General features: G+C 39.4%; 1 protein-coding gene across 4 annotated transcripts in view; it reads right to left on the reverse strand.

The window, feature by feature from the left end:
• The window catches only part of Ubx (Ultrabithorax), a 94274-nt gene that overhangs the window by 46156 nt on the left and 29886 nt on the right, over window positions 1-18232 (reverse strand). For all 4 annotated transcript variants that reach the window (XM_015171980.3, XM_015171981.3, XM_002053469.4 and 1 more), the window contains one exon: window positions 17632-17682. In XM_015171980.3, the coding sequence (XP_015027466.1) occupies window positions 17632-17682 (51 nt within the window). The remainder of the gene's footprint in view (window positions 1-17631; window positions 17683-18232) is intronic.

Consider the following 18232-nt stretch of genomic DNA (forward strand, 5'->3'; position numbering starts at 1 on the left):
ACCCACTCGTATATTGCACAAATGTCTGTCCAAGATTCAAGTGTTGCAAAACGCACAATGGGGAATTTCGGGCATCCGAATGCCTACTTAAAATTGCTCACTATGAAGCACAATTGTAAGAATCGTCTTATAACTAATCGATATAAAGACAAATAAAGATATAATAAATACATTTCTATGTATAGATTAAATGTATATATTATAATTTGATTTGATATATAATTTTTAGTTTTCACTGATCTGAAGTATAGCTTGTCTATATAAAATATTTAATAAAAGTATTATTTGATTTGAGCTTTATGCTCTGATAGTTAAGTTACTTAAAATCTTTTTATCAAACAATTTTGAGCAAAGCTCCATAATTTTAAATCAATGTTACCGATATGAGCAATCAGTTATAAATGAAATATATAGATCAATGTCTTTTCATGGATCAAATGGAATTTTTAACGATATACGCAATTGTAAAGTATTTAAAAGATATTCTTAAAAAATGTTCGAAATGAATTCTGCAATTGTTTCTATATAATAATTCGGTCAGTTTTCATAACTTTAAGATTTACACACTCAGGCGCTTTTACCCATTGTGCAAACTCTTGCATTGTGGCGCTTGGCGGCGGGTGGTGGGTATGCGAGAATAGGAGGGAGGAGAAGAAGAAGCGGCAGCAGCAGCATAAGACGAACAAGAAGAAGATCTCTCGTTGAGCTGCCAAAGTTTTTTATGGCCTGCATATGAATATTATGCGCTCGAGTATAAAATGTTGTTGGCCACACTTCCTACGTTTCACTTCCTGCACTCGACTCGACTCGAGTCGACTTGAGAGCACATCTTAAGCACACATGCATATCTGATGTATACGGGTACGGGCGCGAGTCGGAGTATGTACATCTATCTGCTTCTATAGCATCAACTAACAATGCACAATAGCAATAACAAACAAGGCAGAGAAAACGCTTTAAAAGCTGCCTTTAACATTGAGACTCAGCCCAAACAAACTTGGATGTCGGAGGTCCCCGCACTTGTCTGAAGTTTTCTTTGTTTTCCCTAGCATGCCCCCCTGAATCCCTCTCCCGCACTCTCTGCCCGCTCTCCTGTGTGTGTGTGTGTATGTGTGTGTGTGTGTGCGCAAAAAATATTTAGCTAGCAAAGTTTTATTGGCAAAATCTGTTTATGGCTTTTGAATTTTAATTAGTTTACATTATGTCGAAATGTTGCTGCCTCGCTGCGCGCCTTGCCTCCTCGACCCCTTTGCCGCTGCTGCAGCAGCAAAGAGACGACGCGGCAGCCACACAATGGAGCCAGAAGAACTAGTGTCCTGGCTTGCGAGAAGAGTTTTCATTACTATTTGTCTGCTGCCTTTCCGCACAGCAGCCGCAGCCGCATTTTATGCGCAGGATACAAATGTACATGAATAACTAAGCGGGAATACGACTCGAGTTGCTTACGTCTGCCACAGCCTTGATGTGAAAGGGGGTTTGTTCAGATTGTGTGTTGCCTGCCGCCTGCGGCCTGGTGCTTGTGGCAGGATCAGCGCCAAACTTTGGCGGCTAACTGCGAACGTGCCACGTTGCAAATTTTAATTCGACAAAAACATGCAACTGAAATTGTTATTGGTTATTTGGTAGCTGCTGCTTTTGCCACATGCAACTTGCCCCAAATGTGCAGCTGCACACAGAGTTTTCTGAGGCTTATACCCTTTTTTTTATTTAATTCAAATTTAACTTTAATGTGTTGCATTTGATTGTTATGCTTGGAGTGAGTTTTTTCAAATTGACAACCATATAAATAAAGTTAAGAATGAAACTTGAAGTGATTTTTTTTAAATAAATTGCATTGCATTGTGCGCTAATTAATAATAAAAATAATACTAATATTAGTTTTCTTTACGGCAATTGGGAGTACAATAATAGAACAGTAACTGGGCATTATCCACAATGTTTCAGAACAACTTCATGCTCGAGGCATTAAGTTCACTTAGACTTTGTTTTTCACCTACATGAGACTTCTTTTGTCATCTATTTACCATAAATTGATCTCTACCTAAAATTGGCATATGCAAAATATGATTAGATAATGAAATGGTTCGTTCGGATTACTTATGCTTTGCAGTTGGATGTGTCGCATAATTTAAGGCAGGCTTTTTTAAAAAACACATGATTTGAGTACATTGTGTACATTATGCTAGCTCACAGAGGTAAGATTTTTTTATAGATACCTTTGAGCATGAGTTTAAAATAATCTACAAAATTCAAATTTTTTTGTATATCACAATTACATATTGTATTTTTAATAAAGTGCTTTATGTAATACTTGAATTGAGTAACTTTTTGCTAATTGTGCTTGATCAGCACAGCTTCAGCTGTCGGCCATAAATAGTCAAGGAAAACTTTGCAATTGAATTTAATGATTGACTGCAGTCGCTCATATATGGCTGCGGCTAATTAACGATGTTGCATGCGGCTTGTAACTGCAACACAGACCCAAAATGGCGACAATTGAGAGGCCTGCTGCTGACGTTTGCTGGCAAGCTGAAAGCGAGCCACAAAATATATAAAATGGCAACCTTTCTGCAGTGCAGCCGCGCATGCTGCCAAATTTGATGCAGTGCAGCCAAGCGGCGACAACAGCAACAGCAGCAGCAACAGCAGCAACAGAATCGAGTCAACTTTTTGCGAATGTTTTTGCTACTGTTTTCAGTTCATTTTCAAATCGTTTCGTTTGCTTTGTGTGCATTTTTATTTAATTCATTTTTCACGTTTTTGCTGCTGTTGCTGCTGCTGCTGCTGCTGCTGCTGCTGCTGCTGTTGTCGTTGTCGTTTGGGGGCTGCAAATGTGCAATTAAAGAAACAGGTTACACGCCCATAAATCTTGAAATGCTGGCGACTTCGACGCTGTTGTCTCAGCGACTGCAGCAAACAGCAAAAAAAAAAAAAAAACAGCAGCGGCAGCAGCAACTGTTGCTGCTGTGACGGCGATTGTTGCTGTTGCAAATGTATTCGCCTTCGTATTCGTATTCACATGTCTTAATGTTGACAGCATTTTTGTGATTGTCTGATTTATTGCCAGCCAATTGATGACAAATAAATTACGTGCATTTTTTGCTGTTTGCTTTTCTTGCATTTTAGTTGCCGGTTTTTCCTTTTAGCCGGCTTTGCCCGTTTTTGGTATCGCGTTTCGAGGCCGCGTTTTTTTCGTTGTTCGTTGCTGCTGCGTTAATGGCTGTGGTAATTACTTTTAATTGCCATTGTAAAGTTTTCGCATCGCACCAAAAATGGCAGCGCCTTCAGCATCTTAGCCGGGCCACTTGGCCCTGACCAATTCCCATGGCTTGGCCCAAAGTCCTCGCTGACTAACTGGCGCCATTTGTACGGCCTCAATATCAAGCTGCGATATATTTTTTGGAATACTTCAAGTAACAGGCAGCAGACTCTTGCACAACTATAATTTGCTAACTGTGTGAACTATCTATCAAATCACATTTTAAACATACAAAAAATTAACGAGTCTTCGATACGATCAAAACTAACTTGTTTAAGCAACTAGCAGGGCTATTAACCAATCATTTGCCTATTGCAACCACAAATAAATAATGAAACGGATCATTCAATTGATTTGTAATGTTTGCAATTAATAGTTGGGGAGGAGCCCTATTAATAAGTTCATTGTATACACAATATTTAGCCGAAATAATCCGAGTTTATTTATGGCATTAGCTAATTTCGCATGTCAAACGAATAAAATCAAATAAAATATAATTCCCAATGAATTATAATGGAATTAAAGCCCGCAACAGGTTATAATTTAATTGTTTTATTGCTTTGCTAAAATTAATCGCTGCATTTAGATAAACGCATTCTAAATTTTAACGAATTCCTGCACATTTATTATCCCAGACGCAAGTACATGTATTAAAATTCATAATACAATTTGTTTATCGCGATTTTATTAACTTGTTATGAGCTTAATTTATAAATACTTTCAAGACTCATTTTTGGCTGTGCTGCCCAATCGAAAAACAACTCGAATACATCTCACTTGCCGCTTGTTTTGATGTCTTTCTCCCCCGTCCCCCTTGCGCACTGCTCTCCCCTTGGCCATGAATTAAACATATGTGTGCATAAATTTTAATTATGCGCCTCACGATTTTGTACACAATTTGAATTGGGTTGACAGCGCCGAAATGTTTGTTGTTTTTCTTCTTGATTTTATTTTGTGGTATCTTATTGAGTTGCTGGGCGCTCAGGTAAAACGTGAAACTCCCAAAATGTATACCTTAAATATATGTATTTATATGTATATCAAAACGTAACCGAACTTTCCGTCGACATCTTTATAAATTGCGCCAAAAAAAGCTGCTCAACATAAATCAAATGAGTTGTTTTTTTTTTCTTTTTGGTTTTTGTGTGGAAATGCTGCGGGCGTGCAGCGATCGGAATCGGCATCGGCATCGGCTTGATGCTGGGGCCTCTTGGCCATCTTGGGCCTAGGTGTCCCGTTGTGTTGGGCTATTGGCCATGCGGATTTGAATTTGAATTTCGTATTGAACATTGAACATTGAACATTGCGCAGTGCGCTGTGCGCTCTCGTAGCTCACGAAATGTTTTATATCTCGCGCATATTTAAACAATTTTGGCTCGTTAGTTAAGAAACGAGCTGGGCCAAAAGCAGGCAACGGCCTGGCCAGACAATCATAGCAAAAATCACGAAGTGTCCTTAACCAAGCGGATAGCGGACGGTAGACGGTGGACGGTGGAAGGTGGACGGCGACGGTGTGGAGGGCAGAGGGAAGCCAACTGCGGTAAAGGAAATGATTGCATTTAAAATTCAAACTCGACTCTTGTTGGAAAAACAGCTGAAGTCGGCGCAAAAGCCATGTCGCCACGTTCTCAGGCAGCGACAGGGGACGCGAGGCGACACGGAGGAAACACGGGGGACACACGGGGCCAGTTCGCTTGGCTAAGAGGCCCAGCCATTTAGGCCGCGCCAACGAAAAACTTACAATACAAAAGGCAGCAGCAGCAGCAACAGCAACAACAGAGAAAAAACTCCACAACTGAATAAAAAACATTTTCGAATACAAATGTTGGCATTGCATAACAAACGTTTTCTAAATGAGGCTAACTAAGCAGGCAGCAGTCAGCAGTCGGCAGTCAGTGGTAGGGATAGGGGCGGGGGCGGGGGCAGGGGCAGGGGCAGGGGCAGCTCTGCATATGTTTGAATTGCCGATGACGATGACTTTTTCTCCTTGTACGTATGTATGTGCACCCACCACCTCTTCGCCCTTGCTCTGGCTCCTTTTGGCCTTTTAACTGTTTCGTGTTTGGTTTTTGTGTCGTGGCTCTTTGGTTGGCTGCTTGGGCCTGCGCGCTTGGCGGTGGTCCGACTCTGACTGCGACTTTTTTTTTGCATAATAAGACCACAAAACTAACGGTTAAATGCTGGTCTCCTATGTCAGCTCCCCCTCTCGATTACCCTACACACACACACACAGACCACGCGGGCCGTCCTGACCAGGCACTGGCAAATATTTGATTTGGTCTAAAGGTTTTGCCTCTCTTTTTTTATTTGTTTTTCCTTTTGTGCTGGCTTTGTCGACATTTCTATGACTGATTTAATCAGCAAACTTTGACAAGAGTCAGGAAGTCGCCCATCCACCACCTGCCTAACCCCATCAGCCACACGCCGCACTCCTCTCCGGAGCGCTCACATTTCTGTCGACTCATGCGTTTTACGGAAAATTAATTAGAAATCTGATAGGCGCTTTGACACGAATTGCGCCTCAGTTAATTTGCAAAAACTGTCAATTTCTGTGCTGTTGGTTCTTCGAGAACACAGAGAGAGAAGGCGAGATAGGGAGAGAGAGAGAGAGAGGAAGAGGGACAGCGAATGGCAGATTGTAGGCATCAAACTGATTACTAATTTCTATTAGTTTGGCGCTAGTAAAACCATTAAAATTTTAATATTTTAATTGCCACAGACAATAAAGTCCATAATATTTACTGTCTGTCACCTTAGACACAACAACGAATTGAGTACATTTGGCAGAGCAATAAATAATTGATTTCAATCCGGAAAGCATTATATATAAAATTAAATATATATATATATATATATATATATATAAGGAAAGTCTTAAATCATTCGATCACAGTTAGTTTGTTAGTTAGTTTTCGTGTTCTTTTTGTTTTTGTTGTCAGCAGATGACAATTCTTTTTTAAGTTATTATTTATTGTGGGATTTAATAAAATAAATCATTTACTCACGTATTTAAGACAAGTTTCTTGGAATTCTTCTGCCATTTATTTCACTTGCGCTTGCATTCTCTTAAATACTCCCGCAATTTCCGCTTATTTACCTGCAATTTGCCATAATTTTCTTCTTTTTTTTTTTGTTCCTGACAGTTGGCAATTGCAGGACACTTAATAAAAAACTGACAAATGCCAGGCTCATTCGCGGCCTATCTACCTAAAAGGCAATGCCAAAACACGACACTATCTGTGTTTGTGTGTGTGTGTGTGTGTGTCCTGTGTGCTGTCTGACAGCATCCTGCGAGCGAATTTTCAACGGAAGCGCAAATTAACAGAGCTGCCTCCGTCCGAGGCGCGCGTTTTGTTTATGACACTTGGAAGTGCTCTTTTTATTGCCCAGCTAATCCTTAAAAAAAGAACGCACATAGAGCGCAGCCCAAGGACGGGTGCAGGACCTTGACTATTTTGCCATTAAAAAGTCAATTGTCAATCATAAAAATGCTGTTGCTCATGTGTTATTCTTCTGGCTAAAAAGTGTGTGGAGTGCATAAAAAACCAGGGAAAGGGACTCGCTCAAGGATAACTCTAACATTGTTCGACCCGCCGTCTGTTTGCAGTTCGTGCCGCCTGCAATTTACGACCATTTCCCGCTGAAATGCACAGAAATAACGCGGCATGAACAACATTTCTCATTCGGTTGGCGTTTTCGGCACGAAATTCTTGTCATGATTCGATCGACTCCAGAGGACACAGACACGATGTGACCAACAACAGCAGCAACAACCCGTGGCCGAGGGGGAAGAACAACAAGAGGCAGAACAAGCTACGTTCACATGTTGCACTTCGGGGGTCAGCAAAGTTCAGATTCAGCTTCAGAGTCCAAAAGTCGTGGTTCAGATAAAAGTAAAAAATGACGTAGAAAAAAAAAACATCGTCGAAAGAAACTTGGGATCAACGATGGGAGAATTGTCAACTGTTGAGCAGCCAAAAATAAAACTAACTGATCGAAGCTGCAAGCCAATTAAAACTACAATTATACAACTTTACTAAGATATACCACAAATTAATAATAATTTAATAGAGAGGAGATACCAGAAATAATTGATATACGAAATTAAGCGGAACTATAAAATATCATATCCCCAAGAAATTTAAACTGAAAACTGTCGAAAACTATATAAATAGAATATAAAAGTGTTTTTCTTATTTAAAAATCATATTGATGGTATCAATTCAAATTTAGCTCTAATCTTAAGATTAAATACTTATCAAGTAGCTAAACGAAACCCTTTTTATAACACCCCATCACGCCGCTTTAAGCGCCCTTATCTGCGATTCTGATACACTTCATTGGAGCCCCACGAAAATGTATGCAATAAATCAGGCAAAACTGACACCAAATTTGATAAAAAAGCAAACGGAGAGCTGATAAAACGAATAAGAAATCAGAAAAAAGCAGGCACTAAAAGAAGCACTGGACAGCAGCAAGGCTGAGGGGGAAAACATACAACAAACTCGTATAACATTTTAATAAAGACTCATAAATTTACAAAGAGACGACAAGAAAAAGACACAAGAGGCAGAAGAAGGAAGATGAAGAGAAGCAACGACAAAGCGACTTGCGACTTGGAAGATGAGCGCTAAAAATAAATAAAACTATTAATCAGTGGAATGTTGCAGGCGAAGATGGGGCAAAAATGTTCCCTTCGGTTGCTGGAAAATGAACAGCGCCAGCTTTTGCGGCCATAAACAATTTTTAAAACAACTCTTTTTGCCAAGTTTTGCGCTAAGATGAAGATGAAGAAGCAGAAAAGGCAACGCGACGCTTTGCCAATTGTGGCGCGGTTTTTCAACTGCTGCCAAGAAAAGCCAAGAGGAAAAGTGCAGCAACAACAACTAGAGACAGCAGCAACAGGAAAACAGTCGAACAAAAACAAACCGCACTGTTAGAGAGCACATGAATGCGACACTGTCCCTATGCATGCAAGTGTGTGTGTGTGTGTTTGAGTTTGAGTGAAAAAGGGGGCGGGCTTGGCCGACGGCATAAGAAATGCCACTTGCGAATATTGTGTGCCAACGATAAACACTTCACTTCGGCCATTAAAATCAGCCAGAGAGAGAGTGAGAGAGAGAGAGAGAGAGCGCAAGCACACACTTACACAAGCACAAACACAGAGATACTCACGCATACCACAGCACACAGATATCTAAACATACACACACACACACACTTGCACTCGCAGGGCAGCAGTTGCAGAGAGAGCGAATGAGCGCACAGACAGCCAAGAATGAACATGAGTGAGTGAGTGAAAGAGCGAGCGAGCGCAAGACAACAGCCCAAATGAATAATAGCGTTGCCGTAAGACAAATAACCCAGCCTTTTCTTCATATTCGCCCGCTCGCTCTCGCACACGCAGAGCGCGCATTGGCGACGAGCATGTGCGCGCGCCTGCTTTGACTTATGGCAAATAAATCAGGCAGACATTGTGTGCGCTGGCCTGCCTGCCTGCGCTGTGTGTGTGTGTGTGTGTGTGAGCGAAGGGGAAATAAAATTCCAGCACTTGTTCAGAGACGCGAACTGAGTGACAAAACGTTGGGACCTCTTCACACGTAGTTATTGTTAGTTGTTCGTTCACTTGTTTATTAATTAACAATATGAAGTTTATTTAATATTTATAATATTTCTCGTTGTGCGGCGCGCGCGATTTACGAGCGACAATCGCTCAATTTTTGTGCACATAAACAATTTGGTTTGTTGTGAAAAGGCGACAAATGCGCATAAAGCGAATTAAGCACGTCTTTTGCCTGGAAATTTACGTGCGAACCAGCCAGCAGTAAGAGCAATAACAAAAACAACACAAAACACTGTTGCTCGCATTTTAAATACAATAAATAAATTTAATTTGCAACACACGCGTCGCAGCCTATTTGGGCTGCTTCTTCTTCGCTTTGCGGCATTGCTTTTTGCGCATGTTCCGTAAATGTTGCCACAAAATAAACACTAACGAAAATTACTCAACTGCAAGTCGCATGTTTTATGGCCGCAGGGCTGCAAAATTTATCGCACTTGCCGCGCTTTCTTATGCGCCGCCATAAATTCCACACACACACACACATACAAATCGAACGAACGAACGAGAGAGAGAGAGAGAGAGCGCGCGATGACGAGTGAGAGAGCAGCTTTGCAGCTTGAAGCGAGACTTGTGAATGTTTAAATGTTCGACACTCAATTGCATTTATTTATAGATTTAGGCTGCTTTCAGCAATTACTTAACTAAACTTAGTTCACTTGACACTTAATGACCGCATAAACAATGAACTTGCAACAACAACACGCTCAAAATCAATAAAAATATTGCAAGTCACGCCGCGACGCGACGCGGCTCGAACGCTCATCGATTTATTTATGTGTGCGCGCCGAAAACTGAAAGAACTCAGACTCCGTCAGCAGGGCCAGGCGCTGGAGAGAGCGCGCGCTCGCCTTGAGCTTGAGCGCTTTTTTTTTGCATAAGCTGCCGGTCAATAAAGCACTCATTTATTGCCTCGCTTCATCATCATCAGCTGCCGCAGCAGCAGAAGCAGCAGACGCCGTCGCTGGAATAGCAGAGCATTCGATTGTTATATGGGTCAATTCCATTGGGAATTGTATGGGCCGCTGGCCTGCTTAGAAGCTGCCGTCGGAGGTTGTGTGCCGCACATAATTATATAATAACGTCATTTCGATGCTTTAATAAGCGGTAACGGCTGCACTTAAAATTCAGTTTTTGATTTTTATATACATATGTATATGTATATAATTTTTTTTTTTTGCTAACGTTGTCATTTAAATTACAGTCAACACCTCATCAAAACGAATGTTTTTCCACCAGCCGTGGACGCATGCATTGCATTTTAATTAAAATACCCTCCAATTGTGTGTGCGACGGCGTGTGTGTGTGTGTGTTTGAGAGGATGTTGTTGCTATGTATAGGTACAAACGATTTACATATATTCGATTCGATTTGAGGCACTTCCCAATCTTGCAGCTCAGCAGCCGCAATGATCCCGCAAAGCTTGTTAAAGCTTTGCTTGTTTGGCCCTTCTTAGTTGCCGCTAATGCCCAACAGATGGCACTGCGTGCCAGCTTGACTCATTTATCGTTCTCCTCTGCTTCTAACTCTGCTCAATGATTGTTGTTGCTGAATGAGCAACGGCCAAGCCTTTCAGTTATTTTTGGCTACCCAACACGCACAATGTGTGTGTTTGCATGTGAGTGTGTGTGCAAAATGGCTGTACCTTGATGTGTGTGTGTGATGAGGAGGTGGGGGCAACTATGGATAACTTGCAAATTCACGTGCGTGAAACACAAACGCAAGGCGGGACGCAGCTCGCGCTGGCGCTGAGAAGTTTATGAGCTTCGTCAAGGTGAAGCAAACGAGTGCAAAACGTGCGTACAATGAGTCAAAATCAAACGGAACTCACGATTATATAGCGACAAGTGCGCAGCGATCAGTTGGGGGTCACCATGAAAGTCTTTCTTTATTTTGCATTCTAGAGGAGAACACGAATTCATAGCCTCATTTTTGATTTGATAAAAAAAATTTAAAAAAAAATTGAAATAAATTTAGTAATCTGTGGTTGTGTAATCCAATTATGTTTCAAAAACTTATTTCCTTTTTCGAATTGTTTAAAATTACTATGTAAGATAGTCCAAAATTGCCGTTTTAAATTTTAAGAATATGTGATATAGTGTCTTTTAGTTGATAATATAATATTAAATTTAAGGCATTCCAATATTAAATAGAGTAAATCAAAAATGAGAGATATTGAAAAATGCGATAAATAAAATGGAACAGTAAATCTAAATTTGGACTCTTTTGATATTTTCTGAGAGCAGACATAATTGTAGTTTTCTACCGTGTAAATTTTTGCTATGTTTTATTTTTATATCAATTTAATTACATTATTCAGATAAAATGTTTTTTTTTCTAATTTAGCTGAAACTATTGACCTCCCCAATGTCAACGCCTGTCACATTTCAATTTAAATAGCCGATAAACGCCGTTGATTTATGCCAGAAACTTTTTCCCCCAACAACGATATGGGACCGAAGCGTTTAGGGAATTCAGAAGACCGCAATGCGGTTACAATCTACACAAAATACGCAGAAAAAAAATATAAAACGGAATTATTTGGCGTACCTATAGCGCTTAAATATACTAATAAGACCCTACACATCAATTTAAAAAGGTCAAAGAAATGAGAAAAAGCATAATAAACGAACAAAATAACTATTAGGGCATGGAAAATGTTGTATTACAACATTTAACTGATTAATTTCTGTGAGTGTACAAGTTGGTGGGTGTAACTGTTGTCTGTTTGATTGTGTGTGTGAGTTCTGCGTGCGCGCTCTTTGGTTTTGGTGTGCGTGAATATGAATGTGTGTGTGAGTGTGTGAGTGTGTGCAGCTGAAGGCACAATGATAAATGTGGTAAGCAAAAACGAAAAAAAAAAAGGAAAAGAAATTGGGTGAATAAATAGCCCAGATTCCGTTGAGCAAGCAGAAAAAAAGGAGAAATAAAATAAAAAATATACCGAATGGGAAAGAGAGAGTGAGATGGTGGAGAAGAGAGACAGAGGCAAGGCAAGTGAAAACAGAAACAAACAAAACTTTGCTTTTGCCATTTGGCCGACTGCGAAAGGACAAACGGCTAAAACGCTGTGCGAAAAGCGCAAAGCAAACAGCCCAAAGAAGCAGAAGACGAAGCAAAAGCAGAAATAGATGATGAAGAAGAAGAAGACAAACAACAACAAACAGTGCGCCAAATGCCATTTATCAATGGCAAAGGAATTCGGAATTCAGTGCGGAAAGCTACAAAATGTTGTCGAGGGAGAAGCGCCAAGAGATTGCCGAGAGAGAGAGAGAGAAACTTAGTGGAAAATTTAAGAGACCAAGGTAAAATCGGAATAGGATAGTAAAACAAAACTCTGTCAATTTCTAATGAGCTTGGAATTGTTCATTTATATAATTTTTGATATACTGTTTAATTCCTGAGATTCCACAGGGTTGTCAGGGTCTTTAAATAGTTAGACAGGGATGGGGATAACAAAATAAACTACCCTTACATATATGTATATCACATTAAAAGGGTGCAATTTTATTGTTCTAGTGCGACGATAAGGACGATATTTTCGGTCTCGAATACTTAATATATAAACTAGTTGTATAGATTAGGAAATGTGTATAATATGTCATATTAATATATTATAATAAGAGCATAGAAGATCGCCCAAATTAAGAATTATCTCCAACTGTTTAATTCCAGGGTTCATCTTATGTAAATATGCTTGGACATTTGAAAACAGAATAGTAAATATGTATATATATTTTATCTATTGTATTTGTTTTAGAATTCCTTGCATTCCAAAATATTTTTCTACGATTCGTTGACCGACTTTTAAGCCAAACACACACCCAGCACGGGGTCTAAGCCCAATAAAAATATAAAAAATGTAAAAATATCTGAGAAAAGCCAGCAACATAAATAAATAATTTCTATATGCACGCTCGATGTTGGAGAGTGTGTGCGTCTAGGTGTGCGTGTGTGTTTGTCAGAGGATATGCGAAACAAGGATAACATGACTGATTATGTAAGCGAAAGCGGCAGGGCGAGGACTTGAACAAAGCACAGCGCATTTGGTGTCCTGGCAGAACCGCCACCACCATCATTCCCCAAACCACTTTCGCATTTTCGCTCCCAGCCCAAGGCCCTGCTTTTCTGCTTGGCCTGCCCTTTTTTTCGGCAGTTTGCCGCAGCAGGTTGATTTCCACAGTGTCACATACACATACACACACACACACGCACAGATAAGTGTGTGTGCGTGTGTGTGTATTGTTGTGCGTGTTTTTGAGAAAGTGGCACAATTTTTATTTTACGAACGCCTAATGTAATAAAGCCCGCCCTGAGAAAGCCAAAGGCTGGCTGAAATGTATTGCCTGCGTTTAGCATTTTGGGCGATAAAAGAAGGACCAGCAGCCAGCACACGCACAAACATGGAAGCGCCTGCAGCTCCCGTAACAAATCTGAGGTTGCCAACCTTGGCAGAGGGCGGGGCGGGGCGGAACTGGGTGGCCATGTGTGCTGCGTGCTGCGTGCTGCGGGCTGCGGGCGGATGCGAATGTGCTGCCTGGAGCGGGGGTCAGCGGGCATAAATCAAACCGAAAATTACACGCATTCATCTGCTGAGCTGGCAAAAGAAAAATATCTGCCACATTGCCCCACAACTAGGGGGCGGGCAGGGCTTGGGGGCTGCCGAATTGGGGGTTAGTAAGCGTCCTGGCAAATGGCGGAAAATATGGGTAACTGTGCAAAATTTAATGGCGTACGAAAATCAATAAAAGGACGTCGTTAACTGCGACTTCTTCAATGCGCCCAAACGCACAGGTAGATAGCGCTTATTTTTATATATTCTTTTTAGCATTATTTTGTTGTTTTGCATAATTTCATTGCATATCTTTTGCTAATGCTAAATGGTTGCACGATAACAAAAGATATAAGTAATTAAAAAATTAACAAAATACAAATTGTCAACTTCAAAATGAATGTGTTGAATGTGCTATATAAGAGCAGGAATTGTATCTCAACTGAGTTCTTGATCAGCTTCAAGGTAAATATGACTAACCTTAACATATCCTATCAGCATTAAATATGCAAATGAAATAATTGCAGACTCAAAGAAGAAGAATGTACTCTTAAGATAATCTTTCCTAAACTGACGAATCCAAATAAAATTGATTCTAATCAAGGCCCCGCAATCGCGTAATATATTTATTTTTGAACTCGGTACGTTTTTGGCCCACAGTAGATGAATTAGTAGAAAGTATCCAGCGTTGCTTTTACAAATATACTCTGTGCACTATATGCACATATGTAAATGGAACTTATGTGCGCTCGTTTAGATTGTCTTTCAGGGAAGTAGTTGCCACTTACTGCAGCCACAATAAACTGGCCGCCAATTAACTAATTTGCCAAGCTTCTCCGAGGGGCAATTAAATGGAAGCGGACAGCGGCGCCAGCGACATGTGCGAGATAGAGATACAGCTCAAACGCACACAGATAAACACACACAGAAACTCGCACACACACACACACACAAGCGCAAACAATTGCAGATAATAATTAACTTGGACCTACAGCCGGTTTGTGTGTCTTACCTGCGAATGTCAAATGTCAGGCGAACTGATAATTTTGTAAATAGTTGTCTCACAACAGGTAAAACTTTACAATATACCGGAAATTGCTCCCGAACTGTTCGACATTGCGCCAAAGTGCTTTTTTCCTAATGCAACGCTAGCTTCAGAGTCCAAATGAACTGCAATTAAAAAGTAAGCTAAACTAAATATTCCACAAAAATTACCATTAGAAAAAAAAAAACAACTCATGTGGCAATTTGGCACACGCTCAGCTTGTTGCCCACTTCAAAGCTGCGGCCAGGGCGATCTTGAGCGGGGCGCGGGGCAGGCGCGTTACCAATTGCTTCGTTTCATGTTTTTCCACAAAGTGGCGCCAAAGTTTATCAACAATTCAACAAATTTAGATAGTTTATTGCACATTATTATGCTCCTCTCATTGTGAATTGCGTGCCGCTTGGCGCCTACCCCCTTTGTCGTAGAACTCCGACAACCCGACACCCCGACGGCCCGACGATACGAGACATTTGCTACACGCAGTTCTTGCGTTTCTATCTATATAAATAGCCGCTTTGTTATAATTATGAATACAAGTTCCAGTTCCCAAGTGTGTGCGAACATATGGCCACGAGACCACGAACCCGATCACGTGATAATATCTCAAATATTGATCTCTCTGGCAAAGTTTCTAGGGCATTATAAATAGCCCGGTCAGCTGGCAATACGAATACGTATATCGAATATACCAATTCGAATTTGGGATTGTGAATAGATTTACAAGCTTGTAAACAAGTTTATATACGTTATTAGCTGGTAATAATTCTATATAATATCTGGCATTAATATAGAGTGTTCTATTAAAGACACAACATTATAATTGATTTCCTGTCTTTTAAAAAGTTGCTATCATTTTGAGATTGTCAGATATTTCATTATCTTATCGAATTACACTATTTATTATTATTTATGGCAAAGTCGATTAGTTAGCTATTATACCGTATCATATTTAATATAAGTGGAGGTTGTCATAAATCGATTATATTTAAATAAATATATTCTATAAAATTGTTGTTCTATTTTATATAATTTGTAATTGAAATGTAAGTTCATTTTATGATTATTTTAATATAAGAGTGTACAATATTTATATGTACATAAATATGTAGCTGCATGCATAAATGTGTTTATATATACATTTCTAAAGTTGTATCACAAATCGTAATTTATCTTTTGCTAACGATGAGAAAATAAACGTTAACTTGCAGCCCAATCAACTTTAAGTCAAAACATTATCCAGACCCAGCAGCATTTTAATCAATTTAATTTCATGTCCCTCCCCTGCTCCACTACGCAATCTATTCCAGTCTCCAGCCAATCTTTCAATTTCGTTCTAAATGACATGTTTTTTACAGGGTGAGCAAAACCGCATTTATATCTACGAATATATATAACAGTAAGTATATTTCTATGGGCTCTTTATTAATTTTCTAACGGATTTTACGTTTCTGCATTTGAAGATTTCAACAATTCAGATAAATATTTATGTGCGCCGCTTCTGCTGTGGGGTGCAGATACAGATACGACGCGAGCAACATCTAAAGATGCGGATACGGATGCTGACTTCAGTTGGCTGTTTGACTGTCAACGACAGTCTTTTGGGTCCCTTTTTTTTATAGACACACACACATGAGAATTGATGACGATTGGCAAGTGGCATTTAGTAAGCGAAGTTTGTTTATGTTTTTCTTGCGAGTATCTCAGAGTGTGTGTGTGTGTGTGTATCTGTGTGTGCTTGTTAGTAATTTATGCGTTTGTATAAATTGCCAATAAACAAACAACATTTAGACAAGCGGAAAACTGCAAAGGTTGCATATTCGAGGGCGACTCTTGCAGTACCAATCCCCCGAATTGTGAACGCCTGTCGCTGACAGGCAGACACTTTTGGCCTGGTTAACACAACTAAAAGCAGAAATTAACAACAATTAACAATTGGAATTGTTTGTGTTTTGCAGCGTCGAGAGTTGTTATCTCAATTGTGTTTAATTGGACACTGCCTGGCTTATACTCTATGCTATATATATATATATATGGGTGCTATATGTACATAGGTTACATGCGATAGGTGGGGTGGGGTGGTGGGTGGTTTGGGTGTGGTGTTTGGTGTTCGGTGCTTGGTGCAGCTGGCTGCGTGCCTTAAAGCGGTTTACTGTGAAGTGCAGCATGCTGAAAAATTGCTAACAAAATGATACGCTTTGTAAATTGTGGTTAGCTCTCTCCAATTTTCTCACTCGCTTTTCTTTGCGTGCCAAGTGATACTTTTCCAAGTGCAACAGAAAAACCAACAACAAATCAAGAAACGGGAAAAGGCGCCCACTTTGTGGGCGGCTTTAATTGTGCAGCAAAGAAAACCTTATGAGTAATCGAGTCAGTGTGTGTGTGCGTGTGTGTGTGTGTGTGTGTGTGTGTGTGTGTAAGAGAGTGTGTCTATGATAGTTGACAAACTGAATAATTGCCAATTATTTGGCAAGTTTTATGAGCTGATAATTTCACATATTATATTGTTAAACTCATATCGCAAACACCTATGCAGTAAATTTACTTTCTCTCACTCTCTCACTCTCGCTCGCTCTCTCTTAGGGCATGCACATGCTAAAGTTTATATACAGTATGCACATATGTATTTGAAAATTGGGCAAATGCAGACAACATTTACAATTTATTGGTATTTGAGTATATTGTTGGGTTTACCTCTCTGGGGGACCTTGGGGCGCGCTCCTTTGACTGACACACTGGACACACCAAATTAAGAGGATGCAATAGACGCATGAACAACAGCAAGAATAACAACAAAAATCAAGTAAAGAAAAACAAAACTCGAAGAAGCATTTTGATGGGTTCAACAATTGTGGATCATATGAACGGATTGGGCAAAGGGTTTTTCAGTGTTTCTTTCGTTTGTTTCGGGAATATCTGTCAAATGTTGCGATTCGCTTGGGATTTGGATTTCGGGCACTCTTCAAAACAAAATTCAAATATTTCTGAGTGCGGCTTTTGGAGAGCAACTTATAAGAAAATTTGAAAACAAAAATAATTGCATGATTTAAAAAAAAAAACTTCTTTTAAAATATATTTTTTTTTTTTGACAAAAAACAAAAGAAAACATATTTGTAAACTATAAGCTAATAAATAAATATAAAGAAAAGTGCACTTACCTAGCCAGTCTGGAAGAAGTGATCCCGCAAGAGATTCTGAGTATCTCTTACCTGAAAATTAATAGAGAAAACATATGCTTAGTTGAAAGTGTTTAAGATTAAGAAATGCCTCAACGTTTTGATTATGTGCATTAGTAATAAAATACTAAAAACATAAAATAATTGTGTAAGTGTCTAAATTGGTTAGTTTAGTTTTTATTGTTTTTTTCGTGAGAAACAACAACATATAAAATAATAATACGAATTAAACATTAAATTACGAATTATGCAACATTATAAATATAATTATAAAATGTATCGTTTTTAATTGAGAAAAATTGTTTGATTATGTTAATTTTATTGTATTCACAAATATTAAATAACTAAAAATCGAATTTGAGCAAAGCAAAATAAAAAACGCCACAAAAGAAAATAACATCAAATATTGTTTATATGTTATTAAGTTTATTTAAAAATTGGTTTTTGAAAATTTCCACAGTTGCTTAAGAAATCAAAAAATAAAGCCTTCTCCCGCTTTTCAACACTGTCAAGATAAACAATTGGAAATTTCCGCACTTTTGTAGCTGCTGTCGTTTTAGATTGGAGGGGCACTATAAAAAAC

This window comes from Drosophila virilis, chromosome 2 (genome assembly GCF_030788295.1).
Source record: "Drosophila virilis strain 15010-1051.87 chromosome 2, Dvir_AGI_RSII-ME, whole genome shotgun sequence".
Lineage (NCBI taxonomy): Eukaryota > Metazoa > Arthropoda > Insecta > Diptera > Drosophilidae > Drosophila > Drosophila virilis.